General features: G+C 46.7%; 1 protein-coding gene across 1 annotated transcript in view; it reads right to left on the bottom strand.

Annotated features, from left to right (window-relative positions):
• The window catches only part of kalrnb (kalirin RhoGEF kinase b), a gene marked incomplete at its 5' end in the record, with an annotated part of 61,778 nt that overhangs the window by 30,883 nt on the left and 14,080 nt on the right, over positions 1–16,815 (bottom strand). The window contains 16 exons of the mRNA XM_042319397.1: positions 1,073–1,263; positions 1,427–1,538; positions 1,789–1,881; positions 2,056–2,145; positions 3,277–3,346; positions 3,762–3,938; positions 4,203–4,327; positions 4,508–4,690; positions 4,810–4,932; positions 5,357–5,472; positions 5,794–5,935; positions 6,731–6,880; positions 8,957–9,175; positions 9,364–9,483; positions 10,697–10,863; positions 16,481–16,766. Of these exons, the coding sequence (XP_042175331.1) occupies positions 1,073–1,263; positions 1,427–1,538; positions 1,789–1,881; positions 2,056–2,145; positions 3,277–3,346; positions 3,762–3,938; positions 4,203–4,327; positions 4,508–4,690; positions 4,810–4,932; positions 5,357–5,472; positions 5,794–5,935; positions 6,731–6,880; positions 8,957–9,175; positions 9,364–9,483; positions 10,697–10,863; positions 16,481–16,766 (2,364 nt within the window). The remainder of the gene's footprint in view (positions 1–1,072; positions 1,264–1,426; positions 1,539–1,788; positions 1,882–2,055; positions 2,146–3,276; positions 3,347–3,761; positions 3,939–4,202; positions 4,328–4,507; positions 4,691–4,809; positions 4,933–5,356; positions 5,473–5,793; positions 5,936–6,730; positions 6,881–8,956; positions 9,176–9,363; positions 9,484–10,696; positions 10,864–16,480; positions 16,767–16,815) is intronic.

Below are 16,815 nucleotides of genomic sequence, written 5' to 3'. Positions count from 1 at the left end.
ATAATATGGTATGGTATAATATGGTATTGTATGGCATAGTATTGTATAGTATGGTATGGTATAGTATAGAATGGTATAGTACAGTACCCTCAGCCTGCTCTTGTAGAGGTACTTGGTGTGTTAGAGTAATATTGTATAGGTGTTTTACTATGTGTATAGTTTAGATGGGAGTACAGTATGGTATGGTGCAGTATGTTACAGTATGTTACAGTATGGTATAGTATGGTACGATGCAGTATAGTGCAGTATAGTATGGTATTAGTTTAGTATTGTATGGTATGGCATGGTATTTTATGGTATGGTATAGTATGGTATTAGTATAGTATGGTATGATATTTGTATAGTATATTATAGTATGGTATGGTATGATATAGTATAGTATAGTATGGTATAGTATGATATGGTATAGTATGATATGGTATAGTATGCTATAGTACAGTATAGTACAGTATAGTATAGTATAGTATAGCATAGTATGGTATAGTATGATATGGTATAGTATGATATGGTATGGTATAGTATAGTATGGTATAGTATGATATGGTATAGTATAGTATGATATGGTATAGTATGATATGGTATAGTATGCTATAGTACAGTATAGTACAGTATAGTATAGTATAGTATAGTATAGTATGGTATAGTATGATATGGTATAGTATGATATGGTATAGTATGATATGGTATAGTATAGTATAGTATAGTATGGTATAGTATGATATGGTATAGTATGATATGGTATAGTATGCTATAGTACAGTATAGTATAGTACAGTATAGTATAGTATAGCATAGTATAGTATAGTATAGTATGGTATAGTATGATATGGTATAGTATGATATGGTATAGTATGCTATAGTACAGTATAGTACAGTATAGTATAGTATGATATGGTATAGTATGATATGGTATAGTATGATATGGTATAGTATGATATGGTATAGTATAGTATAGTACAGTATAGTATAGTATAGTATAGTATAGTATAGTATAGTATAGTATAGCATAGTATGGTATAGTATGATATGGTATAGTATGATATGGTATGGTATAGTATAGTATAGTATAGTACCCTCAGCCTGCTCTTGTAGAGGTACTTGATACGTCCGGAGGAGTCCTTTATCTCTTTACTGAAGACCAGCGAGAGCTCGAACAGGAACAGGTGGCGTTCCCGGCCTTTCCTGATAAGGGATTTAGGATCCCACACCTGGAAGGTATCCTGCAGGAGCAGCTCTCCCTGCACCTCCAAGCCCTCCTCCAGACCTGGGATAGGAATACAGCAGGAAGTCATGTCACATCTTACAGCAGGATGTTACATCATACAGCAGGATGTGACATCATACAGTAGAAAGTGACATCATACAGCAGGAAGCGACATCATAGAACAATAAGTGACATCATACAGCAGGATGTGACATCAGCTCACCCTCTAGCATGCTAACATGCATGGCATCGTTGGCTCGCTTTGGAACACTCAGCATGACATCCAGACCCTCCTTGATCTCGCCTTTTCCCTCCTCACAACACGCCAACAACTCCTGGACACACACACACACACACACACAAACACACTCACACTCACACACACACACACACACACACAGACAGACAGGGAGGGAGGGAGGGAGACACCGAGACAGACAAACAGACAGACAGAGAGACAACGAGACAGTGAGACAGCGAGACAGAGAGACAGCGAGACAGAGAGACAGCAAGACAGAGAGACAGAGAGCTTAAGAATAGTGTCTTGTTAAACCAACACACATCAGTATTTCTCATGTTCTGTACCTTGAGAAGGAGCTGGTACTTGGTGATGCGCTGAACCGGCTTGATGAGCGCTGAGGAGATGGAGTTAGCAAGACCATGTCTCCTCTGGACCTCCTACACACATACACACACACAGCGTAAAATCAGGGCTGCAGAGACGCTACACTGAACAGTGATTGCCATCTACAGACAGATATGGAAAATTATGCTGAGATGTGGAAAAAAGAGTGAGAGAAAGAGAGAGAGACAGAGAAAGAGAGAGAGAAAAAGGGAAATGGAGTGTGTCACCTGAAAGAAGCCTGCCCCATGTTGCTGGATCAGAAGGCTGGAATCTGGTTTATTTCTACAATACGTCACATACATGTGGAACTTATCTGCCTGAGAGAGAGAAAGAGAGAGAGAGAGAGAGAGAGAGAGAGAGAGAGAGAGAGAGAGAGAGAGAGAGAGAGAGAGAGAGAGAGAGAGAGAGAGAGAGAGAGAGAGAGAGAGAGAGAGAGAGAGAGAGAGAGAGAGAGAGAGAGAGAGAGAGAGAGAGAGAGAGAGAGAGAGAGAGAGAGAGAGAGAGAGAAGGTGAGGTTCAGACAACACTCCAGCAGTACTGTGATTCATTGGAACACACACTCTCTCTCTCTCTCTCTCTCTCTCTCTCTCTCTCTCTCTCTCTCTCTCTCTCTCTCTCTCTCAATTCAATTCAAGGGGCTTTATTGGCATGGGAAACATATGTTAACATTGCCAAAGCAAGTGAGGTAGATAATATACAAAAGTGAAATAGACAATAAAAATTAACAGTAAACATTACACATACAGAAGTTTCAAAACAATAAAGACATTACAAATGTCATATTATGTATATATATATATATATATATATATATATATATATATATATATATATATATATATATATATATATATACAGTATTGTAACAATGTACAAATGGTTAAAGTACACAAGGGAAAATAAATAAGCATAAATATGAGTTGTATTTACAATAGTGTTTGTTCTTCACTGGTTGCCCTTTTCTTGTGGCAACAGGTCACACATCTTGCTGCTGTGATGTCACACTGTGGAATTTCACCCAGTAGATATGGGAGTTTATCAAAATTGGGTTTGTTTTCGAATTCTTTGTGGATCTGTGTAATCTGAGGGAAATATGTGTCTCTAATATGGTCATACGTTGGGCAGCAGGTTAGGAAGTACAGCTCAGTTTCCACCTCATTTTGTAGGCAGTGAGCACATAGCCTGTCTTCTCTTGAGAGCCAGGTCTGCCTACGGCGGCCTTTCTCAATAGCAAGGCTATGCTCACTGAGTCTGTACATAGTCATAGCTTTCCTTATGTTTGGGTCAGTCACAGTGGTCAGGTATTCGGCCAATGTGTACTCTCTGTTCAGGGCCAAATAGCATTCTAGTTTGCTCTGTTTTTTTGTTAATTCTTTCCAATGTGTCCTCTCTCTCTCTCTCTCTCTCTCTCTCTCTCTCTCTATCAGATATAATGTCTTGGTGGTTACCCAGGTGACGAAGCAGTGACCCACATCCTCAGGTAGCTGTTCGTAGTTCTCCAGCTCCTTCAGGAAAATACTGCAACAAAACACAGACCATCATTATACACTATACACACATCTGTTATGCTGTGCCTACTCCCCTCAAACTCAAACATGGACCTTGGAGCCAGTTCCATAGCTTTTTTAATTGTTCCCCTCTAAGCAGTGACTGATTCAGACCTGAGACACCATGAGGGTGCAATTAATTATCAGGTAGAACAGAAAAGCAGCAGGAGTCCGGACCTGGTAAGGTAATATTTTAATACCTCTGTGCTATACCATAGAGACATACAGTATAATGTCATAGATGTCATAGACCTGCAGAACTCTAGAATGGGATAATGGCGGCCATATTGGCTCGGGATAAATTCCATTTGTGTTCTATTTAATGATATGTGCTAAACACCATACATTAAACACAGCTTGTGCTATACAGACTGTGATATACACACCTGTTATGGAACTCATAAATGTCCTGGATGTTCCCAAAGACAACGTCATCCTTGTTGGCGATCCTGGTGGGGATCTCTTCAGAGCCACTGGTCATCTCCCACAGGTAGGTATCAATACACTCCTGCAGATCCTTCACATACACCCTCTCTGTCTGGAGAAGCTCTGACATGATATACCTGTAGGAGTACCAAGAAACTGGCTACTTTTTCAATAAATACAATTATCCCACAATCTCTCTGTCTCTCCCTCTTCTCTCTCTCTCTCTCACACACACACACACACACCCACACACACACACACACACACACACCCCCCCACACCCACACACACACACACACACACACACACACACACACACACACACACACACACACACACACACATACCCTCTCTCCATTTCCCCCTCTCTCTCATTCTCTCTCTTTCTCTGTTGGACTCACTCTTTCTTCCTGGCCGTCCTCCTCTTCTCGTCGCTGACCTCGTGGTTAGGGTCGTTCAGGTTCACTTCGGGGTCAGAGTCAGATAGGCTGTTGGGGATGAGCTCCAGCTCCAGGTCCTTATTGTCCTACAGGGGACACCGTACACAGAGACAATTCAATACCACTCAGAGAGCTTCATTGACATGAAGGAAACAGACATGGGCAAAAAGCCCATGCGTAAGCATGGACATGGGCAATCAATCTATCTCTGATTGACCTGGAATCTGAGACACACACACACATACACCCACCAGCCGAACACACACCTGAGTGCAGCCTCCCAGTGCAGTCTCCAGTGTGTTCCGGTACTGGCCCATGCGCATGGAGAACTCTCGGTAGCGCTTGTCCACCATCGACACGCACCTCCGTAGCTCCACCCTGTGGGAGTGGCCCTTACCCAGCATGCTCTCAGCCAGCTGAATCAGCAGGTGCACCTTCTCCTGAGTGTGCTGGGAGGAGGTAGAGGGGAGAAATGAATTGTGGGAACTGTTCTGATATACACATCACCTTTGTAGTGTGTGAGTAAGCATTTGTGAATGTGAGTGGGTATGTGTGTGTGTGTGTTCACCTTAGCCGAGATGCAGAATTCCCTGTGTTGAGCCAGCAGGTCCTGGGTCTCTGCACTTGTTGCCCCTGGCGATGTGTGAGTGGACAGGTAGTGCTCACCACTCTGTTGCAGCCAATCCAACGCCTAGAGAGAGAGAGAGAGAGAGAGAGAGAGAGAGAGAGAGAGAGAGAGAGAGAGAGAGAGAGAGAGAGAGAGAGAGAGAGAGAGAGAGAGAGAGAGAGAGAGAGAGAGACAGAGAGAGAGAGAGACAGAGAGAGAGAGAGAGAGAGAGAGAGAGAGAGAGAGAGAGAGAGAGAGAGAGAGAGAGAGAGAAGAAGAGGAAGAGAGAGACAGAGAGAGAGAGAGAGAGAGAGAGAGAGAGAGAGAGAGAGAGAGAGAGAGACAGGGACAGAGAGGCAGAGACAGAGACAGAGAGAGAGAGGAGGACAAACCATTTTCAGGGTAATGTAATTGTCTGGGGGCCAACATGGCTCTGTTATAATTCTACATCTCAAACTCAGGTTTCCCAAACTGGGTGTGGACTCATCTAAAGGTGTGGCAAACTCACCTGTTGGGTGTGGCTCTGGAACAGCAGGTACTGTTGACACTGGTCCAGACGACGCTTCTTCAGAGTCCAGAAATGTAGAACCCTGTTCTCCCTCTGCAGGAGCTCACTGAGGATACCTACAAGAGGAACACACACACACATTTACACTGGTCCAGACGACGCTTCTTCAGAGCCCAGAGATGTAGAACCCTGTTCTCCCTCTGCAGGAGCTCACTGAGGATACCTATAAGAGGAACACACATTTACACTGCCAGGTATAAACAGTGGCAGAAATATCATCATCATGCATACGGAGCTCTTCTGTCTCTCTCTCTCTGTGAGTGTGTGTGTGTGTGTGTGTGTGTGTGTGTGTGTGTGTGTGTGTGTGTGTGTGTGTGTGTGTGTGTGTGTGTGTGTGTGTATGTGTTCATGTGTAATGTAACTGTGTGTTGGCTCACCTTTGACCTGCTGCTCAGGCACACGGGAGTGACCAGTGACCTCTGCGCCTGCACTGTGCCCGGAGATGGTTGCCATAGTAACGCTGTTGCGGTGGATGTACTTGAGGAAGACCTCTGCGTTGCGTCTGGCCAGGGTGCATGCCTGCAGGAAACAAGGGGTTAAAACATACCAACAGAGACTGTAGCTAAAAACTGTCTTTACCATCATCCATCCGTCTTTCTGTCCTCTATCCGTCTTTCTGTCCTCTATCCGTCTTTCTGTCCTCTATCCATCTTTCTGTCCTCTATCCATCCTTCTGTCCTCTATCTGTCTTTCTGTCCTCTATCTGTCTTTCTGTCCTCTATCCATCTTTCTGTCCTCTATCCGTCTTTCTGTCCTCTATCTGTATTTCTGTCCTCTATCCGTCTTTCTGTCCTCTATCTGTCTTTCTGTCCTCTATCCATCTTTCTGTCCTCTATCTGTCTTTCTGTCCTCTATCCATCTTTCTGTCCTCTATCTGTCTTTCTGTCCTCTATCCGTCTTTCTGTCCTCTATCTGTCTCTCTGTCCTCTATCCGTCTTTCTGTCCTCTATCTGTCTTTCTGTCCTCTATCCATCTTTCTGTCCTCTATCCATCTTTCTGTCCTCTATCTGTCTTTCTGTCCTCTATCCGTCTTTCTGTCCTCTATCTGTCTTTCTGTCCTCTATCCGTCTTTCTGTCCTCTATCCGTCTTTCTGTCCTCTATCCGTCTTTCTGTTCTCTATCCATCTTTCTGTCCTCTATCCGTCTTTCTGTCATCTATCCATCTTTCTGTCCTCTATCCATCTTTCTGTCCTCTATCCATCTTTCTGTCCTCTTTCCATCTTTCTGTCCTCTATCCATCTTTCTGTCCTCGCTTCGTCTTTCTTTCCTCTCGCTTTCTGTCCTCTCTCTCTCTCTCTCTCTCTCTCTCTGTACCTTGAGGAAGGCTTCTTTTTGTTCCATGTGTTTGTTGATGAGGGGAATGAGGTGCTCCGGCTGGCCCCTGCTCCCCTGCCTCTCTCCGCCACCACACCAGTCTTCGTCCCTACGATACTCCTGTTCCAGGCTCTCCAACACACCACATACCTGGGGGGAAACAAACATACAGTATGCCTGAGTATATACACATGGTTGCTGTCCAGTGCCATGTGGTGCTGAACCTCTGAATTCCAATGATGTCTCTGTCCGATTGAATGGTGCTGGATCTCCAGCCACTGTTATTACAGCTGGTTATTAAATCCTGATATTACAGCTGGGTATTATAGCCTGCTATTACAGCTGGTTATTATAGCCTGTTATTACAGCTGGGTATTATAGCCTGCTATTACAGCTGGTTATTAAATTCTGCTATTACAGCTGGTTATTAAATCCTGATATTACAGCTGGTTATTATAGCCTGCTATTACAGCTGATTATTAAATCCTGATATTACAGCTGGTTAATATAGCCTGCTATTATAGCTGGGTATTATAGCCTGCTATTACAGCTGATTATTATAGCCTGTTATTACAGCTGGTTATTAAATTCTGATATTACAGCTGGTTATTATAGCCTGCTATTACAGCTGATTATTATAGCCTGCTATTACAGCTGGTTATTAAATCCTGATATTACAGCTGGTTATTATAGCATGTTATTACAGCTGGTTATTAAATCCTGATATTACAGCTGGTTATTATAGCCTGCTATTACAGCTGATTATTATAGCCTGTTATTACAGCTGGTTATTAAATTCTGCTATTACAGCTGGTTATTATAGCCTGCTGTTACAGCTGGCTATTAAATCCTGATATTACAGCTGGTTAATATAGCCTGCTATTACAGCTGGGTATTATAGCCTGCTATTACAGCTGGTTATTATAGCCTGCTATTACAGCTGGTTATTATAGCCTGTTATTACAGCTGGTTATTAAATTCTGCTATTACAGCTGGTTATTAAATTCTGCTATTACAGCTGGTTATTAAATCCTGATATTACAGCTGGTTAATATAGCCTGCTATTACAGCTGGGTATTATAGCCTGCTATTACAGCTGGTTATTATAGCCTGCTATTACAGCTGGTTATTAAATTCTGCTATTACAGCTGGTTATTAAATCCTGATATTACAGCTGGTTATTATAGCCTGCTATTACAGCTGGTTATTATAGCATGTTATTACAGCTGGTTATTAAATTCTGCTATTACAGCTGGTTATTAAATCCTGATATTACAGCTGGTTAATATAGCCTGCTATTACAGCTGGTTATTATAGCCTGCTATTACAGCTGGTTATTATAGCCTGCTATTACAGACAGTTATTAAATTCTGCTATTACAGCTGGTTATTATAGCCTGCTATTTCAGCTGGTTATTAAATTATGCTATTACAACTGGTTATTAATGCCTGCTATTACAGCTGGTTATTATAGCCTGCTATTACAGCCGGCTATTATAGCCTGCTATTACAGCTGGTTATTATAGCCTGCTATTATAACTGTTTATTTTTTGCCTGCTATTACAGCTGGTTATTATAGCCTGCTATTACAGCTGATTATTATAGCCTGCTATTACAGCTGGTTATTATAGCCTGCTATTACAGCTGGTTATTATAGCCTGCTATTACAGCTGGTTATTAAATCCTGCAATTACAGTTGGCTATTAAATCCTGCTATTATAGCTGATTATTAAATCCTGGACTGAGGCTACAAGAGGTGTGGGGATTAGGTTTGTGGTTAGGGTTGAACGTGGGTGTGGACACGAGGGTTAGGGTTGAACGTGGGTGTGGACACGAGGGTTAGGGTTGAACGTGGGTGTGGACACAAGGGTTAGGGTTGAACGTGGGTGTGGACGCAAGGGTTAGGGTTGAACGTGAGTGTGGACACAAGGGTTAGGGTTGAACGTGGGTGTGGACACGAGGGTTAGGGTTGAACATGGGTGTGGACACAAGGGTTAGGGTTGAACGTGGGTGTGGACACGAGGGTTAGGGTTGAACGTGGGTGTGGACACAAGGGTTAGGGTTGAACGTGGGTGTGGACACGAGGGTTAGGGTTGAACGTGGGTGTGGGTTTGGACACAAGGGTTAGGGTTGAACGTGGGTGTGGACACAAGGGTTAGGGTTGAACGTGGGTGTGGACACGAGGGTTAGGGTTGAGGTTGATAAGGAGATAGTGACTCTGACTCACCTGTTGTGAGGTCCGGTAGAAGGCTGCGGAGGCGTTGACCAGTTTGAGGCGGTCCTCCATCCGCAGCATCAGGGTCTGCCAGTGTAGCGCCACCGTCTGGGCACACGCCCTCACTGCCTCTGGGTCGTAGTGGCCCGCCCTCACCAGCAGCTCTGCCCGCTGCTGCAGCGCCAGCGCCACCTGGTGGGTCCTCTGGAGAGAGTCAGCATGAAGCAGAGACTGGGGGGAGGAGAAGGGGAGGGGAAAGGGGAGAGAGAAAGGGAGGGGGTAGAAAGGTACCAAATGGGGGCGAGGGGGGGATTAAAAAGAGAGAGAGGAACACTTATAAAAACTGATTTGACAACATTGCTTTATGTCAATAGAGTTTGTTTGCATTACAGTGACTGGTTTGCAGTGGGTGTAGTTACCTCTATGGCCTGTTGGAGGCGCTCATGTTCTCTCTGTAGCTGTTCAGCCTCGGACAGAGAGCTGGAGTTCACCATACAGGAAGACAACATCACCTCTCCTTCACTGATCCAGCCCAGCACCTGGGAACACACACACACACATATAGATAAACATTACATATAAACGTTATATACATGTGTGTGTGTGTGTGTGTGTGTGTGTGTGTGTGTGTGTGTGTGTGTCTGTGCAGGTTTCTGTTCATGTGTGTTTGTGTGTGTACCTGTTTGTGGTTACGGTTCAACCTGGAAGTGGACATGAGGCCAGGGTCATATACAGTACATATACACATTATATACGTGCGTGTGTGTGTGTGTGTTCGTAAGTGGATGTGTGAGTTTGCGTGCTACTCGTGTGTGTGTGTGTTTACCTGGTTGACCTGACTCTGTAGGTGGCGTAGCTGCAAGCCCTGCTCCAGGTGTGTGTGTGTGTGTTTACCTGGTTGACCTGACTCTGTAGGTGGCGTAGCTGCAAGCCCTGCTCCAGGTGTGTGTGTGTGTGTGTGTGTGTCTGTATGTTTACCTGGTTGACCTGACTCTGTAGGTGGCGTAGCTGCAAGCCCTGCTCCAGGTGTGTGTGTGTGTGTGTGTGTGTTTACCTGGTTGACCTGACTCTGTAGGTGGCGTAGCTGCAAGCCCTGCTCCAGGTGTGTGTGTGTGTGTGTGTGTGGTGTTTACCTGGTTGACCTGACTCTGTAGGTGGCGTAGCTGCAAGCCCTGCTCCAGGTGTGTGTGTGTGTTTACCTGGTTGACCTGACTCTGTAGGTGGCGTAGCTGCAAGCCCTGCTCCAGGTGTGTGTGTGTGTGTGTGTTTACCTGGTTGACCTGACTCTGTAGGTGGCGTAGCTGCAAGCCTTGCTCCAGGTGTGTGTGTGTGTGTTTACCTGGTTGACCTGACTCTGTAGGTGGCGTAGCTGCAAGCCCTGCTCCAGGTGTGTGTGTGTGTGTGTTTACCTGGTTGACCTGACTCTGTAGGTGGCGTAGCTGCAAGCCTCTGCTCCAGGTGTGTGTGTGTGTGTTTACCTGGTTGACCTGACTCTGTAGGTGGCGTAGCTGCAAGCCTTGCTCCAGGTGTGTGTGTGTGTGTTTACCTGGTTGACCTGACTCTGTAGGTGGCGTAGCTGCAAGCCCTGCTCCAGGTGTGTGTGTGTGTGTGTTTACCTGGTTGACCTGACTCTGTAGGTGGCGTAGCTGCAAGCCTTGCTCCAGGTGTGTGTGTGTGTGTTTACCTGGTTGACCTGACTCTGTAGGTGGCGTAGCTGCAAGCCCTGCTCCAGGTGTGTGTGTGTGTGTTTACCTGGTTCACCTGACTCTGTAGGTGGCGTAGCTGCAAGCCCTGCTCCAGGTGTGTGTGTGTGTGTTCGACTATCTGGTGCAGCTCCTTCTGCTTGTCCTGTAGAATCTGATGGAGCCCCTCCACCTGAGAGGACAGATCAGTCTCCCCCTCAGCAGTCAGCTGAATACCTGGAACACACACACACACACACATACACACATACACACATACACACACACATACACACATGCACATACACATACACATACACACACACACACACACACACACACACACACACACACACACACACACATGAACACACACACACACATACACATACACACACACACAAACTTATCTATGTGAAAAATATCCCATCCCTATGTGTATGTATGTTTGATGATTATACAGAGTGTATACTGTTCACCACTAGATGGTGCTAAGCCATGATGTCACGTAGGAAGAGACCTTCCTATAGAAATCTGGCTCTTCATTAGTCTTTCTGTGATTCCTCATATCCAATCTCCTCGCCTCCTATCTCCTCACATCCTTTGTCAACTGTATTCCAGGAGAAGGTTCCTCCCCTCTGACTTTCTACACCAATGGGGTTTGAGAAACAGTAGAGGAGAGACGATGGATGCAAGGAATTGTGTGTGTGTGTGTGTGTGTGCGTGCGTGTGAGTGTATAAGTGCATGTGTGTATTATGTGCACGTGCGCATCAGTGCATATGTATGAGTGTCCATCTGTGTGTGTGTGTGTGTGGTTACCCTGGGATGGTTCGGGTCTGAATTCCCCTCACAGTCTGACTGTGAGCGGTCGTCTCCATGGTAAATTCAATATGTACGTTTCCATAGGGACCAGCTGTGCGCTTGAGAAAGCAGTTTCCATGGTAACCCCAATCCCCCTCCCCTCACCCAATCACTCTGAATGTTTCCCCATCTCTCTCTCCTCTTCTTCACATTCACCCCATCTCTCTCCTCTTCCTCACATTCACCCCATCTCTCTCCTCTTCCTCACATTCACCCCATCTCTCTCCTCTTCCTCACATTCACCCCATCTCTCTCCTCTTCCTTACATTCACCCCATCTCTCTCCTCTTCCTCACATTCACCTCATCTCTCTCCTCTTCCTCACATTCACCCCATCTCTCTCCTCTTCTTCACATTCACCCCATCTCTCTCCTCTTCCTCACATTCACCCCATCTCTCTCCTCTTCCTCACATTCACCCCATCTCACTCCTCTTCTTCACATTCACCCCATCTCTCTCCTCTTCCTCACATTCACATTCACCCTCTTCATTCTCTCTCCTCTTCCTCACATTCACCCCATCTCACTCCTCTTCCTTCACATTCACCCCATCTCTCTCCTCTTCCTCACATTCACCCCATCTCTCTCCTCTTCCTTACATTCACCCCATCTCTCTCCTCTTCCTCACATTCACCCCATCTCTCTCCTCTTCCTCACATTCACCCCATCTCTCTCCTCTTCTTCACATTCACCCCATCTCTCTCCTCTTCCTCACATTCACCCCATCTCTCTCCTCTTCCTCACATTCACCCCATCTCTCCCTCTTCCTCACATTCACCCCATCTCTCTCCTCTTCCTCACATTCACCCCATCTCTCCCTCTTCCTCACATTCACATTCACCCCATCTCACTCCTCTTCCTCACATTCACCCATCTCTCACTCCTCTTCCTCACATTCCTCTTCCTCACATTCACCCATCTCTCCCTCTTCCTCACATTCACCCCATCTCTCTCCTCTTCCTCACATTCACCCCATCTCTCTCCTCTTCCTCACATTCACCCCATCTCTCTCCTCTTCCTCACATTCACCCCATCTCTCTCCTCTTCCTCACATTCACCCCATCTCACTCCTCTTCCTCACATTCACCCATCATTCACCCATCTCCCTCTTCCTCACATTCACCCCATCTCACTCCTCTTCCTCACATTCACCCATCGTTCCCTCTTCCTCACATTCACCCCATCTCACTCCTCACATTCACCCATCTTTCCCTCTTCCTCACATTCACCCCATCTCACTCCTCTTCCTCACATTCACCCATCGTTCCTCTTCCTCACATTCACCCCATCTCACTCCTCTTCCTCACATTCACCCCATCTCACTCTTCTTCCTCACATTCACCCATCGTTCCCTCTTCCTCACATTCACCCATCGTTCCCTCTTCCTCACATTCACCCATCGTTCCCTCTTCCTCACATTCACCCATCGTTCCCTCTTCCTCACATTCACCCCATCTCACTCCTCTTCCTCACATTCACCCATCGTTCCCTCTTCCTCTTTCTTCCAGCCTTTCCATATTTTTCTTCATTTGAATCTCTCTCCCCTCTTCTCTCTCCCTCCCTCTCATATTCCTCCCATGTCTCCCTCCCCTCTTCTCTCTCCCTCCCTCTCATATTCCTCCCATGTCTCTCTCCCTCCCTCTCATATTCCTCCCATGTCTCTCTCCCTCTTCTCTCTCCCTCCCTCTCATATTCCTCCCATGTCTCTCTCCCTCTCTCCCTCTCTCTCCCTCCCTCTCTTCTCTCTCCCTCCCTCTCATATTCCTCCCATGTCTCCCTCTCCTCTTCTCTCTCCCTCCCTCTCATATTCCTCCCATGTCTCTCTCCCCTCTTCTCTCTCCCTCCCTCTCATATTCCTCCCATGTCTCTCTCCCCTTCTTCTCTCCCTCCCCTCCCTCTCATATTCCTCCCATGTCTCTCTCCCCTCTTCTCTCTCCCTCCCTCTCATATTCCTCCCATGTCTCTCTCCCCTCTTCTCTCTCCCTCCCTCTCATATTCCTCCCATGTCTCTCTCCCCTCTTCTCTCTCCCTCCCTCTCATATTCCTCCCATGTCTCTCTCCCCTCTTCTCTCTCCCTCCCTCTCATATTCCTCCCATGTCTCTCTCCCCTCTTCTCTCTCCCTCCCTCTCATATTCCTCCCATGTCTCTCTCCCCTCTTCTCTCTCTCTCCCAAAACTTGTCTCCCTTTCTCTCTTATTCCTCCCATCTCTCTCTCAGCCTCTCCTTCATACTTGTTCATACGATGAATCCCTCGTTCCCTCGCCCCGAACATTCCAACTATACAGTACCTCACTCTCTCTACCAGTCTGTTCAAGTCAAGGAGGAGGAGGTATGTTATAGGTGAGGAATGGCTGAATGAACAGAGCGAGGCGTATCACTCTGCAGTCTGACTGCACTCTACACAGGGGCACTTTGACCAATCACATTAGCTGTTGTCATACGTCGTCTTTGCTAACTGGCTAAATGCCCAGAGGGGAAGACAGGGTACAGACTGAAACATGACTAATTTTCTCAGTGAAATATGTCAGGGTTAAACAGAAAAATGCTGTTAGATGGCTCACAGTTTTTTTTGGTGAGTGACTCCCATTCATTATTTTCAAGCTTACACACCCTAGATCCCACAATGCATTGAAAAGCATTACCAATAAAAATATCTCTCCCCCTCTCCTCTCCCTCTCTCTGTCTATCTTACTCTCCCCCCCTCTCTCTGTTTATCTTACTCTCCCCCCTCTCTCTGTCTATCTTACTCTCCCCCTCTCTCTGTCTATCTTACTCTCCCCCTCTCTCTGTCTATCTTACTCTCCCCCTCTCTCTGTCTATCTTACTCTCCCCCTCTCTCTGTCTATCTTACTCTCCCCCTCTCTCTGTCTATCTTACTCTCCCCCTCTCTCTGTCTATCTTACTCTCCCCCTCTCTCTGTCTATCTTACTCTCCCCCTCTCTCTGTCTATCTTACCCCCCCTCTCTCTGTCTATCTTACTCTCCCCCTCTCTGTCTATCTTACTCCCCTCTCTCTGTCTATCTTACTCTCCCCCTCTCTCTGTCTATCTTACTCTCCCCCTCTCTGTCTATCTTACTCTCCCCCTCTCTCTGTCTATCTTACTCTCCCCCTCTCTGTCTATCTTACTCTCCCCCCCTCTCTCTGTCTATCTTACTCTCCCCCTCTCTCTGTCTATCTTACTCTCCCCCTCTCTGTCTATCTTACTCCCTCTCTCTGTCTATCTTACTCTCCCCCTCTCTCTGTCTATCTTACTCTCCCCCTCTCTGTCTATCTTACTCTCCCCCTCTCTCTGTCTATCTTACTCTCCCCCCTCTCTGTCTATCTTACTCTCCCCCTCTCTCTGTCTATCTTACTCTCCCCCTCTCTGTCTATCTTACTCTCCCCCTCTCTCTGTCTATCTTACTCTCTCCCCCTCTCTCTGTCTATCTCTACTCCCCTCTCTCTGTCTATCTTACTCTCCCCCTCTCTCTGTCTATCTTACTCTCCCCCTCTCTGTCTATCTTACTCCCCCCTCTCTCTGTTTATCTTACTCTCCCCCCTCTCTCTGTCTATCTTACTCCCCCCTCTCTCTGTCTATCTTACTCTCCCCCCCTCTCTGTCTATCTGACTCTCCTCTCTCTCTCTGTCTATCTTACTCTCCCCCTCTCTCTGTCTATCTTACTCTCTCTGTCTTCTCTCTCCCCCTCCCTCTCTGTCTATCTTACTCTCCCCCTCTCTGTCTATCTTACTCTCCCCCTCTCTGTCTATCTTACTCCCCTCTCTCTCTGTCTATCTTACTCTCCCCCTCTCTCTGTCTATCTTACTCTCCCCCCTCTCTCTGTCTATCTTACTCTCCCCCCTCTCTGTCTATCTTACTCCCCCTCTCTGTTTATCTTACTCTCCCCCTCTCTCTGTCTATCTTACTCCCCCCTCTCTCTGTCTATCTTACCCCTCTCCCCTTACTCTCTCTGTCTCTATCTGACTCTCTCTCCCTCTCTCTGTCTATCTTACTCTCCCCCTCTCTCTGTCTATCTTACTCTCCCCCTCTCTCTGTCTATCTTACTCTCCCCCTCTCTCTGTCTATCTTACTCTCCCCCTCTCTCTGTCTTCTTACTCTCCCCTCTCTGTCTATCTTACTCTCCCCCTCTCTCTGTCTATCTTACTCCCCCCTCTCTGTCTATCTTACTCCCCCTCTCTCTGTCTATCTTACTCCCCCCCTCTGTCTATCTTACTCCCCCCTCTCTGTCTTCTCTCTCCCCCTCTCTTACTCCCATCTCTCTGTCTATCTTACTCCCCCCTCTCTGTCTATCTTACTCTCCCCCTCTCTGTCTATCTTACTCTCCCCCTCTCTCTGTCTTCTCTCTCCCCCCTCTCTCTCTCTATCTTACTCCCCCCTCTCTCTCTGTCTATCTTACTCTCCCCCTCTCTCTGTCTATCTTACTCCCCCCTCTCTGTCTATCTTACTCTCCCCCTCTCTCTGTCTTCTCTCTCCCCCTCTCTGTCTATCTTACTCTCCCCCTCTCTCTGTCTATCTTACTCTCCCCCCCCTCTCTCTGTCTATCTTACTCTCCCCTTACTCTCTCTCTCTGTCTATCTTACTCTCCCCCTCTCTGTCTCTGTCTATCTTACTCTCCCCCTCCTCTCTCTGTCTATCTTACTCTCCCCCTCTCTCTGTCTATCTTACTCTCCCCCTCTCTCTGTCTATCTTACTCTCCCCCCTCTCTCTGTCTATCTTACTCTCCCCCTCTCTCTGTCTATCTTACTCTCCCCCTCTCTCTGTCTATCTTACTCTCCCCCTCTCTCTGTCTATCTGACTCTCCCCCTCTCTCTGTCTATCTGACTCTCCCCCTCTCTCTGTCTATCTTACTCTCCCCCTCTCTGTCTTCTCTCTCCCCCTCTCCTGTCCCACTCTGTCTTTCTCAATATCTCTTTCCCCACTCTCTCCTTCTGTACCTTCCTCTCTTTCTCTCTCTCTCTCCCTCTCTCCATCTCTCCATCTCTATCTCTGTCTTACCTGAGGACAGTACTTCGGTGATGTATTGCTGAAGGTCGTGACCCTGCTGTACGACCTCATAGGTCATGTTGTTCATGGCTAGCCGTCGCTCCATGTGTCTGTGTATGCGCTGCTGCGCTAACGTTAGCCCTTCTGGATTAGCATCCACTAGCCGCGGTTGCGCTAATGCTAGCTTCTCTTGGTTAGCTTCCACTAGCCGCGGTTGTGCTAGCGTTAGCTTCTCTGTGGTGATGTCCTGGGCCTGCTTCTGGAGGTCCTGCTTCCATGCCTCCATCTCCCCTGACACCTACAGGGGGCAGTAGTGAGGGTCAGAGACCGGCTAAAGCTCAAACACA

The sequence above is a fragment of the Oncorhynchus tshawytscha genome, unplaced genomic scaffold, assembly GCF_018296145.1.
Source record: "Oncorhynchus tshawytscha isolate Ot180627B unplaced genomic scaffold, Otsh_v2.0 Un_scaffold_4246_pilon_pilon, whole genome shotgun sequence".
Classification (NCBI taxonomy): Eukaryota; Metazoa; Chordata; class Actinopteri; order Salmoniformes; family Salmonidae; genus Oncorhynchus; species Oncorhynchus tshawytscha.
The sequence above is the reverse complement of the archived record's forward strand: the minus strand, read 5'-3'. Positions and strand labels throughout refer to the sequence as shown.